Source organism: Phlebotomus papatasi, chromosome 3, assembly GCF_024763615.1.
Source record: "Phlebotomus papatasi isolate M1 chromosome 3, Ppap_2.1, whole genome shotgun sequence".
In the NCBI taxonomy this organism is placed as follows: domain Eukaryota; kingdom Metazoa; phylum Arthropoda; class Insecta; order Diptera; family Psychodidae; genus Phlebotomus; species Phlebotomus papatasi.
The window spans coordinates 23,908,505-23,933,647 of NC_077224.1; the positions used below are offsets into that span (position 1 = coordinate 23,908,505).

General features: G+C 35.6%; 5 protein-coding genes and 1 long non-coding RNA gene across 6 annotated transcripts; 2 read left to right on the forward strand and 4 right to left on the reverse strand.

Annotated features, from left to right (window-relative positions):
* Nucleotides 1-1,792: 1,792 nt before the first annotated feature.
* LOC129808278 (aminoacylase-1-like) lies at nt 1,793-5,606 on the reverse strand. Its single transcript, XM_055858118.1, has 2 exons — nt 5,319-5,606; nt 1,793-3,035 (listed from the first exon to the last, which is right to left on the reverse strand). The coding sequence occupies exons 1-2, from the start codon at nt 5,404-5,406 to the stop codon at nt 1,921-1,923; spliced, it is 1,203 nt and encodes a 400-aa protein (XP_055714093.1). The 5' UTR covers nt 5,407-5,606; the 3' UTR covers nt 1,793-1,920.
* Nucleotides 5,607-9,869: 4,263 nt separating this feature from the next.
* On the reverse strand, nt 9,870-11,296 carry LOC129805221 (aminoacylase-1-like). The gene is made up of 2 exons (XM_055852994.1): nt 11,200-11,296; nt 9,870-10,984 (listed from the first exon to the last, which is right to left on the reverse strand). Exons 1-2 carry the CDS (start codon nt 11,285-11,287, stop codon nt 9,870-9,872), a joined length of 1,203 nt encoding a protein of 400 aa, XP_055708969.1. The 5' UTR covers nt 11,288-11,296.
* A 4,575-nt stretch (nt 11,297-15,871) lies between these two features.
* Nucleotides 15,872-17,444, reverse strand: LOC129808279 (aminoacylase-1-like). The gene is made up of 2 exons (XM_055858119.1): nt 17,255-17,444; nt 15,872-17,071 (listed from the first exon to the last, which is right to left on the reverse strand). Exons 1-2 carry the CDS (start codon nt 17,340-17,342, stop codon nt 15,957-15,959), a joined length of 1,203 nt encoding a protein of 400 aa, XP_055714094.1. The 5' UTR covers nt 17,343-17,444; the 3' UTR covers nt 15,872-15,956.
* LOC129808297 (uncharacterized) lies at nt 16,929-17,587 on the forward strand. The gene is made up of 3 exons (XR_008752362.1): nt 16,929-17,291; nt 17,353-17,449; nt 17,523-17,587. It is a non-coding gene; the product is annotated as an uncharacterized LOC129808297 (long non-coding RNA).
* Nucleotides 17,588-17,616: 29 nt separating this feature from the next.
* LOC129808289 (protein PPP1R35 homolog) lies at nt 17,617-25,137 on the reverse strand. The gene is made up of 3 exons (XM_055858128.1): nt 24,944-25,137; nt 18,065-18,275; nt 17,617-18,001 (listed from the first exon to the last, which is right to left on the reverse strand). The coding sequence occupies exons 1-3, from the start codon at nt 25,045-25,047 to the stop codon at nt 17,690-17,692; spliced, it is 627 nt and encodes a 208-aa protein (XP_055714103.1). The 5' UTR covers nt 25,048-25,137; the 3' UTR covers nt 17,617-17,689.
* Nucleotides 22,664-24,615, forward strand: LOC129808271 (uncharacterized). Its single transcript, XM_055858106.1, has 5 exons — nt 22,664-23,040; nt 23,112-23,261; nt 23,372-24,166; nt 24,233-24,281; nt 24,350-24,615. The coding sequence occupies exons 1-5, from the start codon at nt 22,795-22,797 to the stop codon at nt 24,607-24,609; spliced, it is 1,500 nt and encodes a 499-aa protein (XP_055714081.1). The 5' UTR covers nt 22,664-22,794; the 3' UTR covers nt 24,610-24,615.
* Nucleotides 25,138-25,143: the final 6 nt, after the last annotated feature.

The window sequence follows — 25,143 nt, forward strand, 5'->3', positions numbered from 1 at the left end:
CCTCTGACACGAAAAACCATCCTAAATTATTTTTCACATATTTTATTATTACCATCTCTACATTCGTCAAAAAAATGACGAAAAAATGAAAATATAATTATTATTTCCATAAAAATACAATATTTCAGCAATACTGAAAAAAAATCTACAGAAATTTCGCGTACAGTAGAGTCTCGCTATAGTCGATATTTGGTTTCAAATTTGACACTTGGGTCGTACTATAGTCCATGTAATTTTTTAAAATTATCAACGATTTTTAGTATTGAAATTGCTCGACGGCTTCCACTTTCTTTGCGATTGTGGTACTTGTCCTTGCTCTCTTCATTGTTCACAACTACTTAATAAAGTTTGCCAAAAATATTAAAATAATTATGCATGTCGCATACTAAAAAACATAACCTAACTTAAAATCAGTGTTTTGAAATCAACGGTCGATAAATTGTGGACTATAGAGCGATGGCCTATAGCGAGACTCTACTGTACCTACTTTGAGTGTTTTCAACAGGTGATCTTTTTGAAAAGGGTCGTCAAAGTGAACCTTTCAAAGTCTCAAAATTTGACCCTTTCGCAAAAGGTCAATATGATCTTTTAAAGAAAGAACAAATTGAACCATTTGAAATGGCGGATCATATTTGACCCTCCCAAAAGTATCGCGAAAGGGTCAATTTGACACATTCTTTTTTACCAGTGTATACTTGGAAGTAGAGTTGGTAAATTTCCAGAAATTTCATGAATTTCCGCCTAAAGTAGGATGGCGACTGCTGTGAAATTTCTAAAATTTTACAGTAGAGTCCCGCTATAAGCCATCGCTCTATGGTCCACAATTTATCGACCGTTTATTTGAAAACACTGATTTTAAGTTAGGTTATGTTTTTTTAGTACGCGACATGCAATATTGTCATAATTATTTTAATATTTTTGGCAAACTTTATTGAGTACTTGTAATAATTGTGATCCATAATGAAGAGAGCGAGGACAAGTACCACAATCGCAAAGAGCGTAAAGGTGGTCGAGCAATTTCAATACTAAAAGTCGTTGATAAATTTAAAAAATGACATGGACTATAGAGGGACCCAAGTGTCAAATCTGAAAGCAAATATGGACTATAGCGAGACTCTACTGTACCATCTCTACTTGGAAGAAACTCGAAAAAAATTCCTTGGAAAACGCCATGGAAATCTTGTGATTTCCAATAGAATTTTTCAAATCTAAAACTATGGAAATTTCTTCTTTTGCTACATTTGGAGAAGAGTATTTAAGAATAACTAACTTTTTGCAGCCATTTGAAAGCCAAATAATTAAATTAATTTTAGAGCTGGTTGTTGACTTTCATTTTATGAATCAGTAAATTAATTAATAAAAAAACAACCAGTTTTTTGAATAAAATCCAGTGTGTTCCAGTGTATTTGTAATATTAAGGTTGTTGATAATGTTTTCGACGACAGGAAAATTGTCTAAACAGTTAACAGTATAATTCGAGAGAATTTTGCAAAGTTATCGATATGTCAGAAATTTTAACTTTAAAATTGAAAAGAAAAATAATGAGATTTAAGTAAGAGATATATAATAAATATGTTAATAGAGATTTCGGAGATTTCAAATAAGATTCTGAGAAGATAAAAAATAAACTGTAAATCTTTCCAACTCTGTTTCGCGTACAAGAGAAAGAATAATAATATTATAAGAAAATCTCAGAAGTGGGCAGAAGTTATGTTCTGAGAATGTGTTAGGAACTGCCATAAATTTTATTAAAAGAAGAATTACAAATGTATATGAAATGAGAGAGAGACAATTTTAACAATTCTCCCAGTTAACTTTTATTGTTGCAATAGAGATTACAAAAAATGATAAGCGATTGTAAAGATTGTAAAGAGCGAAAACAAGTCGAATAAAAAAAATCAACAATGATTGGCGCGTAACTCAGCAATTGGCTACTTTGTCGATGATCTTCTTGAAGATATCGATGCCCCGGAGATAGACGTCTGCTTGGAGGAACTCATCGTGATCGTGCAGGAGAACCGGAGTGTTGCCCATGGGTGAAAATCCAATGGCAGGAATTCCAATCTCTCGCACGTAACGACTGTCCGTTCCTCCGGGAAAGACTTGAGTGCGAATGTTCAACTTCAGCTCATCAATAGCCCCCTTGAAAGCTGTCCAGTAGATGTTGGAAGCATCCAGGGTTGTTTTTGGGACTGGAGGTTCCTTCTGTTCAAAAGTTATTTCAATGCCCCCTCCGGCTTCCTTGCACCAATTCTTCAATTGTTCCAGGAAGTCGTCGTGGTTGACATCTGTAGCCAAACGGATGTCAAAACCAATTGTAAGCAAAGGAGGAACAACATTTGATTGGACACCCCCCGTTATCTTAGTCAGATTTACTGTAGTCACGTCCCCAATTAGTAGTTCAGGATTATTCTCCAGACGCTTCACTTCGTGTTGACGGAGGTCCATTAGTTTGTCAATCAGATACCTAACCTTTTCCCCAGCCGTGTTCTTGTGCAATAGCGATCCGTGTCCCGGAGTTCCTGAGCATTCAAAGTAAACGTGCCAAATGGGACGTTCTGCATAAAACACGGGGTAAGTGTCTGTCGGACTGGCGATCCCCTCGTCCAGAGAAAATCCCACTTTCAGAGAGCGGAAGTCTTCAGTATGGACAAATTTTGCCATGCCCAACTTCCCGCCAACTTCCTCATCTGGCACGAAGGATGCATGGATTGTTCTTTTGAGCACAATTCCGTCTTTCTTGAGAGCTCTCAATGCTCCTAGGAATTGCATCCCTACGCACTTCATGTCTTGGGATCCTCTAGCGAAGATCTTCCCGTCGGAATCCAGATGGGCAGAGAAGGGAGGATGCGACCATTTCTCTGGGAAAACGGGAACGACGTCCATGTGGCTGTTTAGGAGGATTGCCGGCAGTGAGGGATCACTTCCTTTCAGACTGAGGACAACAACAGGATTCTTCTCGTTCACGGGATAGAAGACTTTGAAGTCCATTCCGAGGGATGAAGCCTGACGGCGCAGGAAGTCAACGCAAGGAACTAGAAAACATAATGAAATTAGGTGAATTAGCTTTGTTGTTTGTTTGTAGTAGGGCGGGGATTTCAGACTTCGCACACAGTATGGTTTCGGACACTTCATATTTTTCCCATATTCCTTTAATGAAGCTGACCTAAGCCGATACCTTCGCTCCCTGGGCTAAAGTGTTCTAGAGTAACTCCATAAAAATGGAGTTGTAAAAATTACGTCTCCGTGAACCCGAAAACGGTGAACTCGGAGAACCGAATACCTGAGTAAGACCTGATTAAATCCATCACACGGGCATCGAAATAACAGGGCAGTGAAAGACATTTACATTTACATTTTACATTTATTGATAAAACAGTAGGGCATGCCCTCTTATACAAGAAAAGTGTACATAATAAAAGAAAAAAGAAATACAAATGAACAACGGGAAAATAAAACGAAAAAGGAAAAACAGATCTTAAACACTCTCAATCAATGACGAAAAACGACTCAAAAGCTCTCGCTTACGAGTTCGTGGGAGTGGTGGGAGTTCATTCCAAAAAATGACTCCCCTAACGAATAAAGAGCAATGCAGGATGCGACCCACCGATCTCGGTATGAGCAGACACGAAGACTTCTCCGACGGCCCGCGCTCAATCAACTCCGCAAGATATGCCGGTCGACCAGTCCATAACAGGCGACAGATAAACTTAACAGCCTGAGACTGAAAGTGGTCCAGCAATGCCCGTCCCAGAATTTTGGCGGCCCAAGAGGAGACATGATCAAAACGGCCAATGTCAAATACATACCTCGCAAGAGAGTTAAATGCTCTATTGGATCCGTTCAGTAATAACCTTTCGAAGAGACAAAGCCACTCCAAAGCCAAGCCAAACCTATTCGAAAATCTACCGGAAGCCTAAAGTGCAAGTTCACATACTCGCCGCTTTAGCGCTGATTGTTCTGCCATTTCAAATTTCGGTATTCTTGACACTTCATTCGCCAACAATGTCAACAACAGTGTGCAAAGTTTGCTGCAAAAAGTGAATTTTTGTGGAATTTCAAGATGGCAGAACGTCTTAATTGGACTTTCACTCAAAGAGATGTCCTTTTTTGGAACTTGTTCATTTTTGTGTAACTCGTCGATTTAAACGTTCGAACTTCCAACGGGTTTTTAGGTAAGTTCTCTCTAATTTACCTTCGAATCGGTAAAGGAAAAACCTCTACCGGAGAAAGCTCTCAAATCGGGAAGGTTATTACTGAACGAGAGGTCTATGGAGCTTTTTTAACCTTTGATCTTGAAAACCAGTTATTAGGAATGATTCAAAGGCATTTTCGTATAAGGACGAAATTCCCGTTTGGACAATCTGTAAAACGAATCTAAAAATGAAAAAAATCGCACGCCTCGTTAACGAACAATCCGCAAAAAACCGCTCAGAACAACTTGATTTTCGAGAAACGGATCTTAAAGGGGATTCAAACCCGGGACACTAGCGTAATGCCCAACGCACAATAACAATTTTAACATTTCAATGAGAGTGAGTGACATCTAGATCTAGTCATCTCGCTCATTTTCATGGAAAATTTTGAAAACATATTTACAAACAAAAGTTATTGTTCGCTGTTCATAAAAGGGAAAGTACTACTTAAGGGCTTTGACAGACCTGAGGATTAGCCGAGAGACGGCTTAACGTAATTATATTCAAAATAATAGTTGGACATCATTTCCATAATTTTCAACTAAGTCTTCTCTCGGCTTAAGTCGCAAGTGTGTCTAGGGCATAACACATTGAGTGCCCTTTGTCAGAGATTAGGCAGTATTAATGTTACCAATTCCATTTTTTTTTTTTAGATTTTAAATTCTTCCAATTTGGTTACAATTGAAAAAAAAAACAATTTTCTCGAATTTATACACACTAAATACTAAAATTTTATTGCAGGGTAAATAATTTTTATCATCTCATTTAACAAGAAATTTTTAATGATTACCAAAAAATTATGTAAAGCTCTTTTTATCTCGAAACTTTTGAACGTTTTTGGCCATTAGAGTTCAAATGAGTGCATCAGCATTTAATTGATCATATAGAAACGTCAGTAGCTTTTTATTTTATTTTTTATTGCTTTGTCACTCATTCTGTAATTCATTGTGAATGATTTAAGTGAAAACCACTTGAAGCAGATTCATTATCAAATTCCGAGTCTTAATTCTGATAAAATAGGCGGTAATATCATTGCTCTCGAGCACTTTTACACCCGCAATTGCTCACACCAGTGGCAATTGATAACATCCTCTGATCGCCCCAATTCCCACAGCTACTCACCATAATCCGGATTGGGATGAACGCTGGGAATCCTCAGATATTCCCTGAAGATTTTGATTTCTTCATTATTTTCCCACTTTTCTGTCATTTTGTGTTAGGCGCCACGTCAACAGCTAAAATCCAAACAAATTCACTTTCACTCGCGATTTCTTAGCAGAAAAGTGCCCACGATGTCTCCTGGTGCGCTCTCGAGAGACAACTGGTTTAAAAATAAACCCACAGTTGGAATTTATGGTGAGAAATCCACCAGAGATAGCACACCAGTGGAAATTTGCGCGAGTGTTTTTGTCTGTTCAGTGAGTATGTTTTTGTGTTTTAAATTGGCTTTAAGAATGGTTCTATTTGCACTTATCAGTGAGCAGAGAGATTAGAATTGTTAACCGCAGACTCGTAAGATATTCAAGGGCACCTTATTGTGGTTTGGAACAATTTTGTGAAACAAATCGTGTAAATTGGTGCAAGTTTGAACAAACTGTGCCAGTAGGGAACTTTCTTACGGTAAAATTGGTACTGCAACATTTTCTAGAGTGCACCGCCATCTAGTGAGGGAGGTATCTATACGGGAATATGTAATGAGATTAAGGGCCTTGACAGACCTGAGGATTAGCCGAGAGACGGCTTAGCGTAATTATATTAGAAATAATGGTTAAAGTGCATTTCCATAATTTTCCACTAAGTCACCTCTCGGCTTAAGTCGTGTGTCTAGGGCATAACGCATAAAAGCACAATATTTTGCGAAATTTAACTTTATTCAGCAATTAATCTCCCTCAATCCTTTCAATTGTTCCGTGATACATGAATTGCAACTAATTTTTTAATAATCCCCCCTCCAGTTGACGTAACGTAATCCTTCATTTGTACCACTTTTATTAACTGAGATTCTTTACAAACTCAGCTTTATGGTCAGCGGTCCGAGGTGAAATGCGACCTCTTCGGACCCAAAATTTGTATTTACACGTTTTGATGTCAAAAACCGATTTTCCGACTGTTCGGCCGTTAACTACGTAGTAAAAACGCTCTAGGAAGAGAACGGAAAGAGATATTGACAAGCGGTTTTCAGCCAAGGTTAGATATCAGGGAGATAACGTCAGATGGTGATATCAGATCCATCCCCCGAATCCCCCAGTCTTCCGCCATTTTGGTATACCTCTAAATGTTGTTTTCTCAATAAATCAATCGCAATGGAATGGATTGGAATCAAATTTGAGAGTTTTCAATTAATAAAAAGTCAAGCCCCGCCCCCCCCCTCTGCTCAACCCTAATCTTTTAATTTTGATGATTTGGAAAGCTCTGAACACCCCAACTTCAACTGATTCTTCTCGTTCAGTAATAACCTTCCCGATTTGAGAGCTCTCTCCGGTAGAGGTTTTTCCTTTACCGATTCGAAGGTATATCAGAGAGAACTTACCTAAAAAACCGTTGGATGTTCGAACGTTTAAACCGACGAGTTACACAAAAATGAGCAAGTTCCTAAAAAGGACATCTCTTTGAGTGAAAGAGCAATTAAGACGTTCTTTCATTCTGAAATTCCACAAAACTACACAAAAATTCAATTTTTGCAGCAATTTTTGCACACTGTTGTTGACATTGTTGACGATTGAAGTGTCAAAAATATCGAAATTCGCAATGGCAGAACAATCAGCGCTAAAGCGGCGAGTACGTGAACTTGCACTTTAGGCTTCCGGTAGATTTTCGAATGGGTTTGGCTTGGCTTTGTCTCTTCGAAAGGTTATTACTGTACGAAGCCATTTAATCGCATATCCGATTAATTAAAAAAAAAACAATTTTCGAAATTTCGGTGTCGAATATTTCGAAAACTAGACGGTGCTTTTTCTTAAAATATTAGTATGTTGTAGCAAAGGCCGAGACCTTTTCAACGGTGGGTAGCACTCCTCCCTCAATGTTCCCTAACCTGAGTTATAATTGAAAATGTCTTGACTGGACCATATTTTCAGTGTTTCTGAAGCGATTTCGATGAAATTTTAGTATACATTGCATGTGAGATCGAGATCGGTTCTAATTATTAGAATATGAAAAATTTTGGTGTTTTGGAAAGCTTCATGGAGTACTACAAGGCTATAACACCCAAATTTCATCCGATTAATCGAAAAAACGATTTTCGAAATTTCGATTTCGAGTATTTCGAAAATTAGCAGATGCTTTTTCTTTTAATTTTAGTATGTTGCAGCTGAGGTCGAAACCTTCCCAACGGTGGATCGCACTCCTACCTCGATGTACCCTGACCTGAGCTATAACCAAAAATGTCTTGACCGGACTGCATTTTCTGTGATTATGAAATGATTTTAATGGAATTTTAATGAGATCGAGCTCTTTCTAACGATCGGTCCCATCTGTCCCTACTCCAACCCACTGTGCCCCGACCATTACTATATCCAAATGGACCGGACTCTATCTCTAATGTTTATTAACTGATTTCAATGACCTTTTTTTCTTTTGCTGATCTATTGTACTCAAACTATTTAAAATAGAAATTGACCAGTGATAAGCCCAGATAAGCTTATGGTAGCTGAGATTCTTTACAGGTGACCTCGAAATGCGTGCAACTCGAGGTCTTCTCAACTAGGAATGCGTGAAAATTCGATTGTGAGTTGAATTTTGGAGGTAAAGAATTGCGTCGAGCCAATTTTATCCGTTTCGGCCGCCGACAACAGTTTGCTTGATGCGATTCATTAGCCTCACAATGTAACTCACAATATTGATGGGGAAACCGGAATATTAGACTTGATCACTGATGAAGGCTCGGAGTCTGAGCCGAAAGCTTTGAGAAAAATTGATGAGTTTTCCTTGAGAGATCCCATTTCCCGACGATTTCCGGTTTCCCCATCAATATAGTTATCCTCACGTTGGTTTTTGCTTCACAGTAACTCACAATAGAATTTTCATGCATTCTGAGTTACAAGCATTCCGAGGTCGCATGCAAAGAATCTCGGCTATCACCAGTTTATCAGGCTTATCACTGGTCATTGTCATTCTCTCAAGCCAGAGTTTTTAAATATAATTTGGAAAAAAAATTCCAAAGATTTCTGTAAGTTTCAGATCAATGACATTGAAACATTCCTTTTTGAATTTTCAAGGTCAAAACTTGAATTCAAAAAATCTTATAAATAAATAAATCTTATAGATCTTATAAGTAAAGCACCCGGGACTTTGCGGGATACTCGAATTCGAAACTCGAAGTACTCTTTTAGTAATGTTAATCTTTTCACATATTTCTCGTGCCCATATCTATTCAATATGCATTTAAATTAATCTATAAATCATTTTCAAACTATTTCGAAGTTAAAAATTAATCAAGAAGGTTTTTGAAAAAATTATCAACATTTAATGTAATTTTATAAAATTATACCGATTCTTTACCGATTCATTACCTTTTGGAACCGATGCAGTCGGTTTTGGGATTTCAAAACCTTTCAAATAAATCTAAATTTGACTAAATTGGTTAAAATTTAGGCCTTCCAGGGTGGTTTAATTTTGACCTTGAATAATTCAAGATGGCAATTTTTCCGGTGAAATCCAAAAATAAATTAAATTGCTATTACCAATTTTTAAATAAGTAAAAAAAAATGTTTTTGGAGGGTTGAACGGGGGGAGCTGATTTGGGTAAGTTAGTTAACTGGAGAATGTAGAATTATGGGGGTGTCACCAAAAGCCGCAAGTCGATATCTCTCACCGTTCAGGAGCCAGAATTTTTAGAATTTTGGGAAATAATCGATACAAAAATGGTTAAAATGCAAATAAAAATAAATATTTACATGCTCCAGCAGATGAATGGATTCAGAAAGGTAATTCACAAGCGTAACTAGATAAGTTTTTGACTGGTTACTGGTTAATATATATTTTATCTTTTCGTACAGAATTAGATCTTGAAAAATTCGAAAATCTGTTTGAAGATCCAAAAAAGAGACTTTCTTACTTCTTAATACTTTCGCAATCTTGTTCGAATTTCACATTGCTGTGAGGAAAAAAAAACAGAACAACGACGTTTACTGTTCTCGCCCCAATATTTAATCACTCCATAATCACTGAGTAAGTCTTTTGCGAGCTTTTTAGTGTGATATTTGATAAATTTTCCCCACCATGTTCAAAAATTTAGTATGAAAACTCGAAATTGTATTTGAATTCTTCGAACATCAACGACTTTTTGTGCAAATAGAGTTCCATTTACCTTTCATCCAAGACACTATTGGAGAATAAATTTCTACTTCTGTTTGGGCTCTATAAAGATAATTTTCCTGACTGCTTAAAATAATGGATAGTGTGTCGGATGAACACAAAATGGAGTGTTGTATGAGATAATTGGTTTTGGCCATGGCTAAATTTCCGATTAACCAGATCAACCAGGCAATCGACAAACAAAATAGATAGTAACCACACCAGTAACAATTTGACTAGTTACGTTCAAGAATTTGACCTCAGATTTCGGTTCCTTAAAGGACCTTCCAACAAGTCACTTACCAATTAATCTCTCTACTCTAGTATCCCTTATCTGTCCCATATCAAATAATACGTCACCATGCCTTATCTTATGGGTCAGCAATTTGCTACCCTATCAATAATCTTCTTGAAGATATCGATGCCCCGAAGATAAACGTCTGCTTGGAGGAATTCATCGTGATCGTGTAGGAGCACCGGAGTATTGTTCATAGGTGAGAATCCAATTGCAGGAATGCCCATCTGTCTCAAGTACCGACTGTCTGTTTGGGCAGGGAAGACTTGCGGGTGGATATTGAGTTTTAGCTCATCAATAGCTCCCTTGAAGGCTGTCCAGTAAATATTGGAATCATCCAGTTTTGTTGCCGGAAGCGTAAAGACGTCTCTGTACTCAAATTCTAATTCAATCCCATCTCCAGCCTCTTTAATCCAATTCTTAAGCTGTTGTTCGAATTCCTTAAGATTTACATCCACAGCAAAACGAATATCAAAGCCAATTTTCAGCATTGGAGGAACAATATTTGACTGGACACCGCCAGAAATAGTTGTGAGATTTATTGTTGTAACGTCTCCCATCAAGAGATCAGGATTATTCTCCAAACGTTGAGCTTCTTTCTCACGGAAATCCATCATTTTGTCCAAGATCTTGCGGAGTTTTTCTCCAGCGGTGTTCTTGTGCAGCAGAGATCCATGGCCAGGGGTTCCTGAGCATTTGAAGTGGATACACCAACATGATCTTTCTGCATAGAATACGGGAAAGATTTCTGTCGGACTGGCGATTCCCTCGTCTAGGGCGAATCCCACATTCAGAGTGCGGAAATCTGCAGTCTGGACAAAACTTGCCATTCCCAGTAGTCCAACTTCCTCATCTGGCACGAAGGATGCATGAATTGTCCTCTTGAGAACAATTCCGTCTCTCTTGAGAGCTCTCAATGCTCCCAGGAACTGCGTCCCTACGCATTTCATGTCCTGGGATCCTCTAGCGAAGATCTTCCCGTCGGAATCCAGATGGGCAGAGAAGGGAGGATGTGACCATTTCTCTGGGAAAACGGGAACGACGTCCATGTGGCTGTTTAGGAGGATAGCCGGCAGTGAGGGATCACTTCCTTTCAGACTGAGGATAACAATGGGATTCTTCTCGTTTACGGGATAGAAGACTTTGAAGTCCATCCCGAGGGATGAAGCCTGACGGCGCAGGAAGTCAACGCAAGGAACTGAAGGAAAAGAAAATTATTCCAAATTACATGGATCACTCTGAAACACCCTGTATTTCACACGAGCTATAATTTATTTCTTTAATTTACTCTTTTTTATTTGCTGTACTTTTTATCTGTAAATTTCTGTAGGATTATTTCACTGAAAATGGTGGCAAATCTTCAGAGAATTTCTTCCAAACTTTCCTTAACTTCATGAATATCCTCCAACTTACCATAATCCGGATTGGGATGAACGCTGGGAATTCTCAGGTACTCCCTGAAGATTTTGATCTCCTCGTTATTTTCCCACTTTTCCGTCATTTTTCCAGAGCCACGTTAAAATGAATGAATAAGAGCTTCTCTCACTTACGACTTCTGACCAAAAAAACTTTCTGAAGCTCTCTCGAAAGACGCTTGCGGAAATTCTGTGAGAAATCCACTTATAAATTTATTGCTAATATACAGCACACAAGGGATTTTTCAGAGATTTGCAAAATTTGTATGTGTTATTCATTTTTTATATTTTATTTATTTATTTATTTATGTAATGAAGTACTCTTTTCCACAATTTTATATTGTTTCGAAATTATGTAGAAACTCTGACTCTTTTATTTTAGCTGATACACACTAGGGAGATTATCCAAGACTCACCAGTGTATTTCGCAATATCAACGATATTTCGAAATGCTTCGTAAGATTTGTTCGTTCCTGTAGGGGAATTCTCTAATTTTCGTGACATTATCACGCGTGAGTTCGAAACCTGACAATGCCAATCTAGCTTTTTTTGTCATATCATATGAGTTCGAAAGTGCAATTCGTTGCTTTTTTGGATTTTTTAATGAAGTCCCTTTACTTTTTACTATTCCTTTTATTTATTATGATTTTTTTTGGTTGATTTGTTTAATAAAATTCATTGTCATTTGAATTACCAGAAATCTCAAATATGTGACTTCTGGCAATGCCACGTGAGCTGAAATGGCAATGTCACGGCTACAGAATCGCATTTTTGAAAAAAAAAACTCTCCTAAAATTCGAACCCAATGTGTCATATCATATGGCATTGCCAGAGCGTTACAGAATTCCCCTACTGAAATAAAGTTTTTCAACAGTCGGTTAGTTTTTTCAGAGTGAAAAGTGATTTTGTAGCCGTGATATTGTCATGTGGCATTCTCTGAAGTCTCATACAGTAGACTCTCACTCAATCGGCTCTTTTTCAATCGGGTGACAAATTTTGTTGACAATTTTCACGTTTAATTATGAAGCTAATTCGCTCAAATTCGCAGTAGTTCTTCCTATTTTATCGTGATTCTTTATAATTGAGCGCTTTTTGTGGAATTTACAAAGGCTTTGACGCTCAATTCTATCGCTAAACCGGATGACATTTTGCCCCATATTCCCGATTGAGAGAGAGTCTACTGTTTGATATTTCTGTCAATTCAAATAAGATTTTATAAGAAAATTTGCGTTTTCGAAAACTCGATTGACATTGTCAAGTTTCGAACTCACGTGTGACAATGCTACAATAATTACTTACAGAATTCCCCTACTGATGATTAAAATTATAAAAACTGGGAAATATAGAATACTTAGCTTTTGTTCGAAAAACGTGCTATACCGTAAAGTTTTACCGGTTTTACCAGTTTTGCTTAACGTTCTACGCTTTCATTAATTTAGAAAAACATCCATAGTCTTCTGAAAACTTTTTAGCTTTATTTTTCTGGTCTATTAACTTATTGACAAATGAGTCTGAAAAATACGGATTTTCGAAAATATTTCGAACATCAAGCTTTTCAGAACTCTTAAACAGGAGTCTTTCGAAATATACTCAAATATTCTCTATGGGCTCAAATAGAAGTAGATTTTGATTCTCCAATAGTGTCTTGGATAAAAGGTAAATGGAACTCTATTTGCACAAAAAGTCGTTAAAGTTCGAAGAATTCAAATTCAATTTCGAATTTTCATACTAAATTTTCGACCAAGGTGGGGAAAATTTGTCAATTATCACACTAAAAAACTGGCAAAAGAGTTATTTAGTGATTATGGAGTGATTAAATACTGGGGCAAGAACAGTAAACGTCGTTGTTCTGTTTCTTTCCTCACAATAATGTGAAGACCGTCACATTTTGACACTTCAGCACTTCGAAATTCGAATAGAATTGCGAAAGTATAAAGAAGTAAGAACACTTGGCTATATTGATCTAATTTGAATCCGACAGCCGTAAAAGTAAATAAAGAAGAAAAAGAAGACGTAAGAAAGTCTCTTTTTTGAATCTTCAAATAGATTTTCGAAGTTTTCAAGATCTACTTCTGTACGAAAAGTATGCATTGGTCTTCTGGGAAATCTCTAATGGTAGTTATCCCCTGAGATAAAATCGATAAACTCCCTACTATCTTTTACAATACTAAGTGTGTCTCGGCTATCACAGGACATTTAAATTTACACCTTACAGCTTAATAAGAGTTTTGTATTTCGAAAAGTTCATTTTGAATCAGAATAAAGAGAATAAAAGTCCCCTTGCTCATTCTCATGAGAAAGTTTTAGGCTCGAAGTAAGTTCGAAAATGTCTCGGTATCGATATCAACTTTTGTGTCGCAATTTGCAATGTGAATTATTAAATTAATTATGTTAATGCTATTTTTACTATTAATTCGTGAAATGATAAAACACACATGGTGAAAAGGATCAGGATTTGGGTTCAATTTATTTGATAAATTAGGACGCAAAATATTTCAGTAGACCATTCATTAACTGGGAAACTTGCTACTTATGATAATTCCAGAATTCTTTGAATAATGCTTTAACGTTTTCAATTTTATAACCCCATAAAATAAAAATAGGGCCATATTTAAAAGAGGGCAATATGATTCGAAATAAAATTCCGCATTTGGATTTTACTCCCCCCTCCCACCCCCTTAAATTTTTTTTCAACCGAAAATGACTAAAATGGCTCATAAAATCTACTCTTCAGTAAAAAGAAAAAACTGGCTTCATGTTCGAAATGAAAACCTTCTATCTTTTAGTTTTATCGATGACGTATTTCCAGAATTTTTAAAATAGCTTTTGGGAACCATTTCTAAATGGATTAATTTTGATTTTAAATTTGAAACCTCCATTTCGAAGTAAAATTCGAACTAAAACTCAGCATTGGCCCGATGCATTTTATACAGTAGACTTTCGCTCAATTGGCTCTTTTTCTATCGGGCGAAAAATTTTGTTGACAATTTTCACGTTGAATTATGAAGCTAATTTGCTCAAATTCGCTGTAGTTCTTCCTATTTTATCGTGATTCTTTATAATTGAGCGCTTTTTTGTGGAATTTACAAAGGCTTTGACGACCAAATCTATCGATAAACCGGATGACATTTTGCCCGAAATTCCCAATTGAGAGAGAGATCTACTGCACTTTTCGGTGCTCAAAATCTTCTTCGAAAACTCTTATTCCTGGGAAGCGAGTTCACAGTCAAATCATATTAAAAAATAATTCAAGTGATTCGAGTACTAGGGGAAAAGTACTCTCCCTTCGAACGTTCAAGTCTTCGATTAATGTGAATTTTCTATTATTTTTCCTAAGAGTCTTACACATTTCTATCAATCATTAGTTAGCTTTTTATCAATTATTGATAATTATGTGTTAATTTTGTGTAAATTTCTTAGCAAAATTGAAAGAAATTCACTTATTCGAAGGCATGAACGTTCGAAGGGAGAGTACTTTCCCCTACTGAAGTTCGAAATGTTTCGAAATAAAACAAAAAAAGTCTACACTAGGACTTGTATTGTAAAACTAGAAAAATATTATTATTATTTTAAAATAGAATCTATAGGTACTAGACTTTCTATTTTAGTCAGGGTATTGTTGGGAGACTTAGGGTGGAAAAAATTTATCTCAGGAACGAACCACAAAGGGAGATTTCCCGAGACTCACTGGTGCATAGCAAAGTGAGATGCATTTAGAAATCTCTCCAGTGCAATGTAGAAGATGCCACAAATTAAAGTTTTGGGCATAATAAACTAGAAAAATAAAGTAATAATAGGAAAAAATAAATATTAGATGATAAGTATTTTGTAAAACAAATTAAACTGATTCTTGACTTTGTTTTGATTTATTCGATTTATTGTAATCTGAACCAGTAGCGGAATTCTGTAACAGTATGACAATGGCATATGACAAGTTTAAAATTTTTAATGCCGTAAATTTGGAAGTTACTAATTAAAAATCCGTCTCATATAAGTTACTGTAAGCTTCATAGACCGGCTTGCAATGGTCATTCGATACTCATACGCTTCTATGTTGGCCTACTCCCGAATTTACTTTGAAAATTTGTCATATGACATTGTCATATTGTTACAGAATTCCCCTATAGATCAAAAATCCGTGCAATTTCTCTTATAAACCTTGAACTGATCGAAATTTTTAAAATAAGTGTTTTTTATTTACTTTTTTTTAACACTTTTTCGTTGTTTCGAAATAGAAAATCTCTGAAATTTTCTCTTTTAGTCGAGACACCCTAAAAAAGAAAAATATATAAGGGAGATTTCTGCTCAAGAATGAACCATTCTAGAGGCAATTTTCTAAGATTCTCGAATGGATTTGAAGTCCTTGCTTATAAGATTTCAGGCGAAAAATATCCAGTCTGTTCCTGAAGGGGAATTCTGGAATTATATAACAATGTTATATGACAAATTTTCGTTAGGCAATTCGGAAGCAGGGTAGCATTAAAGCCCAGTCAGCATCAAATGACCATTTTAAGGAGGTCTAGCTCTCAATAACTTAAAAGAATCTATTTTCAATTATTCTTCAGAATTAATCACAGACACAAAAAATTAAATTTATCATATGACATTGTCGTATATTACAGAATACCCCTACTGAACAACACACTGGGAGTAAAAATTTAAACACACTGTTCACTGGATCAAAACCTTTTATTCTTTATCTTTTTATCAAGTAAGATAGCTATTTGAATAGGCAATGAAGCCTTATCTTTTGAGCTAGCAATTGGCTACTTTGTCGATGATCTTCTTGAAGATATCGATGCCTCGGAGATAGACGTCTGCTTGGAGGAACTCATCGTGATCGTGCAGGAGAACCGGAGTATTGCCCATGGGTGAAAATCCAATGGCAGGAATTCCAATCTCTCGCACGTAGCGACTGTCCGTTCCTCCGGGAAAGACTTGAGTGCGAATGTTCAACTTCAGCTCATCAATAGCCCCCTTGAAGGCTGTCCAGTAAATGTTGGAAGCATCCAGGGTTGTTGGTGGAATCAGAGGTTCTTTAAGCTCAAATTCCAGTTCAACCCCATCTCCTGCTTCTTTAGCCCAATCTTTCAGCTGCTGATGGAAGTCCTCCAGGTTCACATCAAGGGCAATGCGAACGTCGAACCCAATGGTGAGGAGTGGAGGGACAACATTAGACTGGACACCGCCGAAAATCCTCGTCAAATTAACTGTCGTGACATCTCCTATTAAGAGATCGGGATTATTCTCCAAACGTTGAGCTTCTTTCTCACGGAAATCCATCATTTTGTCCAAGATTTTGCGGACTCCTTCTCCAGCGGTGTTCTTGTGCAGCAGAGATCCATGGCCAGGAGTTCCTGAGCATTTGAAATAGACACGCCAAGCTGGGCGTTCTGCATAGAAAACTGGATAGGTTTCCGTGGGGCTGGCAATGCCCTCATCTAGGGCAAATCCCACGTTCAGAGCGCGAAAGTCTTCACTGTGGACAAATTTCGCCATGCCCAACTTCCCGCCAACTTCCTCATCTGGCACGAAGCATGCATGGATTGTTCTTTTGAGCACAATTCCGTCTCTCTTGAGAGCTCTCAATGCTCCCAGGAACTGCGTCCCTACGCATTTCATGTCCTGGGATCCTCTAGCGAAGATCTTCCCGTCGGAATCCAGATGGGCAGAGAAGGGAGGATGTGACCATTTCTCTGGGAAAACGGGAACGACGTCCATGTGGCTGTTTAGGAGGATTGTCGGCAGTGAGGGATCACTTCCTTTCAGACTGAGGATAACAATGGGATTCTTCTCGTTCACGGGATAGAAGACTTTGAAGTCCATCCCAAGGGATGAAGCCTGACGGCGCAGGAAGTCAACGCAAGGAACTGAAGAAAGAATTCTGGATTAGATGATACACTCTGGAACACCCTGTATTTCTTACGAGCTTTATTTCTTTAATTACTCATTTATTTGCTGGACTTTTTATCTGTAAATTTTCTCTGAAAATGGGGGCACAGCTCGCTCTAACACTAGTTAGTGAAAATCAAGGTGAAAATCCTCCAACTTACCATAATCCGGATTGGGATGAACGCTGGGAATCCTCAGGTACTCCCTGAAGATCTTGATCTCCTCGTTATTTTCCCACTTTTCTGTCATTTCTGAACAGCCACGTCACGAGAGATTAATAAGATTTCTCCTCAGCTGAGATTTCTGGCCAGAAACCGATTCACGATGCCTCCTGCTGAGTTTCCGAGAGACAACTGGTACTGAAATAAATTCACAGTTGGAATTTAGGGCAATAAATCCCAATTGATAAGGTTTTATTTGACTCTCTAGGGAGCTTGCTGTCCAATTAGACTGCCAAGAATGGTTCTGCGCTTATCACTGACCACAGAGATTAGGAATAGGACCGCAAGATTACAGTGTTGAGTAAAATAATTGAATATAATTTATTTATTAAAATTGTACAAAGGCAATGAGATTTGAGATCGAGATGATGGGGATTAATCCATGTCTAGGATGCCAAAGTGATTCAGTCTTTTCAGGTGCTCCCGGTAGAGCTGAGAATTCTCCTGCTGCAGGTCCCTCTTGACCGGCTTGATATCGTCCATGGCAAGGACAGGTAGGGGATAACTATGAGGCTCAATGGGTTTAAGAAAGTCTTCCAATTTGGGTGCAGGATCCCTCTGAGTGTTCCTAGAGTGCTTCTTCCGGGAAGATCTCTCTTCTTTCGCCATGACGGAGTCATTCACATTAACTGGCACGAGATTCTTAAAGACTTTCTCATGGAGATTGAAATTGAGCTTCTTCGAGATCTGCAGGGATTATCAAATATCAATAAAAGTGATTTATAAAAGCTCTTGGAATGCTTCAGTTACCGCTCCCTTGGCAGTAGACAAAACGTCAGGATTCACAGGCATTTTCTCATCTTTCGCCTTCATAAGAGCATCCATTCTCTGCCGTATCTTCAGGGTGGTGAATAACTCGGGTTTCCTGAACTTATTTGTACTCCCGGATGATGATTGACCCGCTCCCGGACACATTCCGGTAGTGAAGCGAAGTTTGGGTTTGGCGGGTTTTTCTGCATCCTTCACAGTAAAAAATTGTGTAAAATTTTACTACTATTATAGAGTTAAATTGACCATTTTAATTGTTTAATTTTAAAATGTTTAAAAAATACACAACATTTTGGTAATTTATTGTCACGTGATAAAAAATTACCACTATTATAGTCAAGATTTTTCAACAAAGTTGTTTAATTTAAAATTGTTGAAAATTTGATACCATTATGGTGGTAATTTGTGTCTTTTTACTACCATGATAGTCGCGAAATGTGGCGTGATGTTGCTAGCTTCACTGTGGTGATTGTGATACTGTTATTCTGCGCGACCAACGGAAAGCGTTCACAAAGAGGTAAGTTTAGTGCTTTTATGCTATTTTAATTTAATTTTTCTAATAAAATAAGTGGTAAATCGTGAGATGAGAATTTGGTGTAGTTCAATAAGTTAGTATTTGATTGATTCTTGCAAATTTTATTGAGACAGGATGTATTTTGTGTAATGCCAGAGAAAGTGTGGTTATGTTAAATTCATAATTTGGAAATTTGTGGAAATTTTGTAAGAAAACTATGATTTAGAGACGAAAATAGATAATTAAGACCTCATTGAGTCCACCAAGAATAGGTCAGGCGATCAAGTGCGTCACATTTCACGAAGAAAACGATTAAATGAATTGATGCACTTTCTTAGACTCCCGGATGACTCATTTGGAGGGTTTTTGTGAACATATTTCCACATTTTTCCTAATATCATGTGAAAATTGGCAGGATGATTCTATATAGCACCTATTTAAGACAAATTGTGCCATAGATGTGGAAGACTGTCCGCCTGGGGTGAATTTTACACCGTGAACTTGTTGAAGCGTGAAATGTACTTTCTCTTACTTCCGGACAGATTGATTGAAAATAATATTGAAAATATTATGAACAATTCGTAAGATTTATTTTTTTCTGTTTTATCAGCAATATCCTGAACATTCACGGAAGAAAAAAAAACAAATCAGTTGAAGGAGAATTCGCAACACTTTGTGAGGCCTCCGGACAACTCAATTTTCGTGGGACCTTTATGAAATTCTGGTAAGTTCTTTTTGTTTTCTTCATGGGGAAAATAATAAGATAATTTCTAGGGAGTTCTAAAATATTTTTAGTCGCACTGAAAAAGAGCTCTTCATGATGTTCAATAATTCCTCTCAAACCTTGGGACAAGTTATATCCATCTCGAATTCTATTAATTTATTATGAGAATTTTAGAACTCTCTACTTCAATATAGATTGTTCTCTTATGTACCGAGAATCTTCAATTTCTTTAATTTTATTATTTCAATTATCTTAGTTATCGGAGAGAAATAATTTCGTTAAGCCTTTAATAGCCAGCACGTGTAAAAATACGCATCAGAAAAATTAGATTTTCAACATTAATTTATTAACATTTACTGCGTTTATTTATATATTCCTTCAAAAAAAAATCAGTAAGACTATGATTAAGTGCTTTAAAGCAATTTTAAATAAATATAAAATTTAATTATCACAGTAAATCTATTTTTTGTGATGCTACCCCTGAGAGTTATAGCTATTAAAGGGTTATTGTTCGACTTTTTTACAAGAATAAATGGTGGCATAAATGTATAGATCAAAATTTTCAATTCTTCTGTTTTCTTAAGAAAATAAAGTAACATATTTCAGAAAGTATTAAAGTCCATTTTTTTTTTTCAGAACTCTACAAACTAAAGTCTGGAAAACTTCGCATGCTTCATATTTTTTATGTTAGTAAAAAAATTCAATTTTTAAATCTATATTTTTTATAACAATATATTTTATGTGTAATGTTTAATTCCTCTTTATTTTAAACTAATTTTATTTATTTATTTTATGTTTACTTTTTTACAAATTAAACTCGCAAAAATGTCAATTCAATGTCCGAATTGTAGTTTTAAACTGGGACACAAAGCTTATTATACACATTTAAAAATTCATAAAACAAACAAACATGCCATATTTAAATGTATTGAGGAAAATTGCAATCAAATTTTCAAAACTTATTTAAGGTTGTTAAGTCATAAGGCTCGCATTCATTCTGATAAGTGTACGAGATATATAGCATCATTAAGTTTTGAATGTGATATTTGCAAAAAGAAAGAAGAGTCTAAAAAAAGGTTTTATATTCATTTGCTTAAACATTTAAAAGAAACTCCAATTCAATGTCCTTTTTCAAACGAATGCAGAAAAGTCAATTTATTTGCAAATGTAAATAGCTTCAAAGTTCACTTCATAAGACATCATAGTTTTTCCACAGTCTCATTACCTGTAAATGACTTCGAGAATGTGTTGCCAAACCCTTCACTTGAAGCAATTGATAACATTACACTCGATAATACCAAACAAAATCGAAGTCAACTTACAAGGCAGTATTTTAATTTATTTTGCAGTCAACAGTTACAATTAAATGTTCCCTCTACATCTTTCTCCAGTATAAGTGAATCATTTAATTCTGCATACAATATTGACGAGAATCAAAAAATTTACATTCTAGTAAGGGAGCTTCGTAATAAAGGAATATCTGATGTACAAATTAAAGACATTATAAAAACTTTTAGTAGTGAGAAAACTTTATTTAAAGAATTATTTCATTCTGACTTTGGCTTGCTACGGAGCACTTATTCTCGTCAACAAGAATTATTGAAAAGCGAATTTCTTGTGAAACCAAAAGAGATTGATTTAGGGAAAAATGATAAAGATGAGAACTGCACCTATTTTTACATTCCACTAATAGATCTTCTGACCACATTATTTAAGAACCTAGATTTTCGCAATGAATATTTTTCACCAAAAGATGCAAATGGTCTATATTATTCTGATCTAAATGATGGTGAGATAAGCAAAAATAATACTTTTTGGGACCCATTCCACAAAAATATACAGCTCTTGATTTTTCAAGATGCTTTTGAAGTGTGTAATCCTATCGGAGCTGCGAGATTAAAAAACAAACTCATAGGAGTATATCTATCTGTTGGAAATTTAAAAAAATATAATAGATCCCAAGTCAATAACTTATATTTGATTGCACTTTGCAATGAAAGCAATTTTAAGTATTTTGGGCCCAACAAGATTTTAAATGAATTGGTAAATGATATTAAAATTTTAGAAAGGATTGGAATAAATGTGATGCATGAAAATGTTTCCTACAATTTGAGAGGATCACTATTTGCAATTTTAGGTGATAACTTAGGGAGTCACCAAATCGGAGGGTTTGTCGAAAATTTCTCGACTTCACATTATTTTTGCAGGATTTGTTATATTACAAGAAGTGAATTTAAAACGAATGAAAATTTAACAGCTCGATTGAGGACCGTGGAATCTCATGAAAAGGATTTAAGTGATTTGAAAAATTCAGACACAAATAATCATAGGGGGGTAAAATTTAATTCTATATTTAATGAATTAACTCACTACAAGATAACAAATCCTGGAATGCCACCCTGCATCGCCCACGATTTTTTCGAAGGAATTATCCCACTAGATCTTTGTTTAATATTTAAATATGTTGTACGAAAAGGTTGGATGTCTTACACGACATTAATATATCTGATAAAATTTTACTTTAAAGACTTAAACTTAAAAGCTTCAATTAAAATGAGGCCAAATTTTTCTAACATACTTGGTAGAGCCTACGATATATGGTGTTTGATTCAAATTATACCTTTGATTTGTGTTGAATTTAGTACTGACGAAAATATTGTAAAAGATTCTGTTTACAAAATGTTAATTCTCTTGAAAAAAATTGTTGACATCGTGGTGGCTCCCCAAATTTCTGAAACACAACGAGCTTTACTGAAATATTTGATTGCAGAGTATTTGGAACTAAGATCTAATAATTTTACTGAACCACTTAAACCAAAGCATCACTTTATTACTCATTATCCATATTTAATCAGAAAATTTGGACCTTTGACTTCTTTCTGGACCTTGCGATTTGAAAGTAAGCATACTCAATTTAAAAGAATCATTACTTCTTCACGAAATTACAAAAACATTCCAAAATTATGCTCGGAAAAACATCAGGCTCAACAATCTCTTTTGCTTTCTGAAAAAATATTGTTTCCAAAAATTATTCACGTAAAATCGAAAATAGGATATGAAATACTTTCAAATACAGAGAAAACTTTACTTAAAATACAAAATATTGATATGTCGATGATATTTTTTGCAAATGAAGGTGATTTTAGAGGTTTCAATATTAAAACAGGCCATTACATTTTTTTGGAGAGAGATGAGTATGGCGATCCTTATGTTATAAAAATTGTGAGACTAGTTGTTCATATTACTTGTTGTGACTTCTCTATAATTGGTCATAAATGTAAATTATATGAAGATCAAGAAAACGGTTTACTTTATGTCTTAAATGAAGAGGAATTATTTTTCAAAAATCAAAAAGAAATAGTTGACCTCTCTCAAATCAAGCTTTGTCATATTAAAAAAATTGATTCTTCTGTACTATTTATTAAACATTCATTACCTGGATAACCTAATTTAAATTGATTGATAAATAGAAAAATGAAATGGTTTAAAGTTTGGAGCGCTGACAGGAGTCAGAAAAGGCTGATGAATTCCATACCCAATATTAATGCTTTGTTGCTAAAAGCAAGTGAAATGCTGGGATACCAATGCACCACCTTAGTTTTAGAGGTGTGCGGAACTGTTATAAATGATGATTCATTCCTAGAAGCGTCATCATTAAATGAAATATTCATGGCTCTGCAACAACATGAATTTTGGACTCCCTCAATATTAGTTAATGAGGTATATATTATTTTTAAAACATGATATCTACATAAAAAATTGTTTACTAACAAAGTAATATTTAATCTCAGGATTTAAGTCAACAGAGACTGAACACTTCAATCGGTGTATTAAATGACCGTGAAACACTTGCCAGCCCTGATTCGTCCTTTAATCAGATATTTTTGCTTGAGCCTCAACCATCGACTTCTCGTTCATTTTCATCAGAAGAAGTTCGTCAGGTGAATTTAATTTTTAAATATTTCTATGATATTTAATTCATAGCCTTATCTAATACTAATATTATACAGTGGTATTAAAATTGTATACTTATTTTTATATTTTTTAACAGGAAACATCCACGCCAATTGGAAACAGCGGAACAAGTAAGCGGGCTCTTAGAGAGAAGTTTTTAGGATATGCTGGTGTGGTTATTCCATGGAGCCGACTTGATTCTGACTGCTTGAACGCTTTGGAGGAAAAGAAACGTCTTTCCGCAACACAATTAACTAAGGTGTGTCAGATGGTAGTCGATGAGATTCGACTTACTGGGTACTATGTACCATGCAAAGTATTCCACGAAACCGCCAAAAGCATGTGCCAGCAATTTCCTGATACCTTCATTGAAAAAGACGATGATGATATTATTATTGGAAATGGATACTTGGGATTGGCAGAGAAACTAAGAAACAGGAACAATTATTTAAATCAACCTCATAAAACCAAGTTTGACGACCAATTGCTGCACAAACAAATAAAGACTTTGAAAGCAGACAATAACGCATGTTCCGGGAACATCAATAATCAACCGAATATCTTCAGTCAAACAGATGAATCACTCAACCCACTCAACGATGGAGATAGTTTTGCTCTAATTAGACGGGACATCAATGAAAAAATGGAACTTACAGAGTTGCTCAACAAGTGGGAAATTCTAAAGACGAAAGATGGACTCTTCGAACACTTTAAGAATCTAACAGAAACTGACATCCAAACTATGACTCCAAAGCTCAGGGATAAATACAGTATGATTTACTTTGCATGCATGAAGGAAGAATTCGAAGGAGAAAAAGACCTGGAGAAATTGATAAAAGCGATTTGCCACTATTTCAAGGAAGATGCTGACACAATTTTGCAACACCGAGAGGTATAGATTGTTATTTCGTATTTTGGAGAATAAGTAATTTTATTGTATGCTATTTGTATATTTCAGATCAATTCGCAAAATCTCATGACGTCACATCCTGGGGTTTATATTATAGGTAAATTATGATAAAAGTATGTTTTAAGCAAAATTTTTACATAGAATTTTCATTATTACGATTTACAGAAAACACAGGAGATCACATGATATTCTACAAAGGGCAGGAGATTCAGAAAGGAGCAAATATCTGGGAAGCGTTTGAAATAATGTTCGCAATGTATTACATTTTCAATGAATGCTTTCCCAGAGAGATTGCTTGCACACTGGAATTTTTCCAGCGATATGTGTTAAAAATACATCCAACAGATGGAACAAAAAATATGAAAAGAAGTGTGTCCAAATGTAATATGAAAGTTTTGGGCTTAATGAAGAAAATAAAAAAATAATTTTTTGTGAACAATGCGTATTTGTACTTTTAAAATTTTAAAACATTCAAAATTAAAAAAATGTTGAATTAAACAAAAAAAAAATCAACAAATTTTAAATTAAACAACTGAAAATTAAACAATTTGAGAATTAAACAAAAAAAAATTAAACAACTTTGAAATTAAACAAAAAAAATTCAACAATATTAAAATTCAACAAATTGAAATTCAACAATTTTTAAATTAAACAACTAGAAATTCAACAATTTTTTAATTAAACATTTTTCCCAAATTACCACTATTATAGTGGTGTGAAAGATTACACACTATAATAGTGGTAATTTTTTTTACTGTGTTTTCATCGCCCAAACGGTGATTTATTTGAGGATTTAATTCTTTAAGTGGTTGCTGGGTGTTCCTTAAAAGAGACTTCCGGACGGGTACGGATTTCTGGGACATTTTAGGGCAGGATAATCACAAAACAGAAAGACAACAAAAAACTGCCACAACGGACACTTTATGGACATTTCTGCATTCACAGAGGACAATTCTGCG

Coding starts and splice junctions, on each gene's coding strand:
- LOC129805221 (XM_055852994.1), bottom strand. CDS start 11,287: ATGACGGAAAAGTGGGAAAATAACGAGGAGATCAAAATCTTCAGGGAG. Junction 10,985..11,199: donor TCATCCCAATCCGGATTATG/GTAAGTTGGAGG, acceptor CTTTTCCTTCAG/TTCCTTGCGTTGACTTCCTG.
- LOC129808278 (XM_055858118.1), bottom strand. CDS start 5,406: ATGACAGAAAAGTGGGAAAATAATGAAGAAATCAAAATCTTCAGGGAA. Junction 3,036..5,318: donor TCATCCCAATCCGGATTATG/GTGAGTAGCTGT, acceptor TATGTTTTCTAG/TTCCTTGCGTTGACTTCCTG.
- LOC129808279 (XM_055858119.1), bottom strand. CDS start 17,342: ATGACAGAAAAGTGGGAAAATAACGAGGAGATCAAGATCTTCAGGGAG. Junction 17,072..17,254: donor TCATCCCAATCCGGATTATG/GTAAGTTGGAGG, acceptor TTCTTTCTTCAG/TTCCTTGCGTTGACTTCCTG.
- LOC129808271 (XM_055858106.1), top strand. CDS start 22,795: ATGAAATGGTTTAAAGTTTGGAGCGCTGACAGGAGTCAGAAAAGGCTG. Junction 23,262..23,371: donor CATCAGAAGAAGTTCGTCAG/GTGAATTTAATT, acceptor ATTTTTTAACAG/GAAACATCCACGCCAATTGG. Junction 24,167..24,232: donor CAATTTTGCAACACCGAGAG/GTATAGATTGTT, acceptor TGTATATTTCAG/ATCAATTCGCAAAATCTCAT.
- LOC129808289 (XM_055858128.1), bottom strand. CDS start 25,047: ATGTCCCAGAAATCCGTACCCGTCCGGAAGTCTCTTTTAAGGAACACC. Junction 18,276..24,943: donor CACCGTTTGGGCGATGAAAA/CACAGTAAAAAA, acceptor TTTTACTGTGAA/GGATGCAGAAAAACCCGCCA. Junction 18,002..18,064: donor TGTCTACTGCCAAGGGAGCG/GTAACTGAAGCA, acceptor TAATCCCTGCAG/ATCTCGAAGAAGCTCAATTT.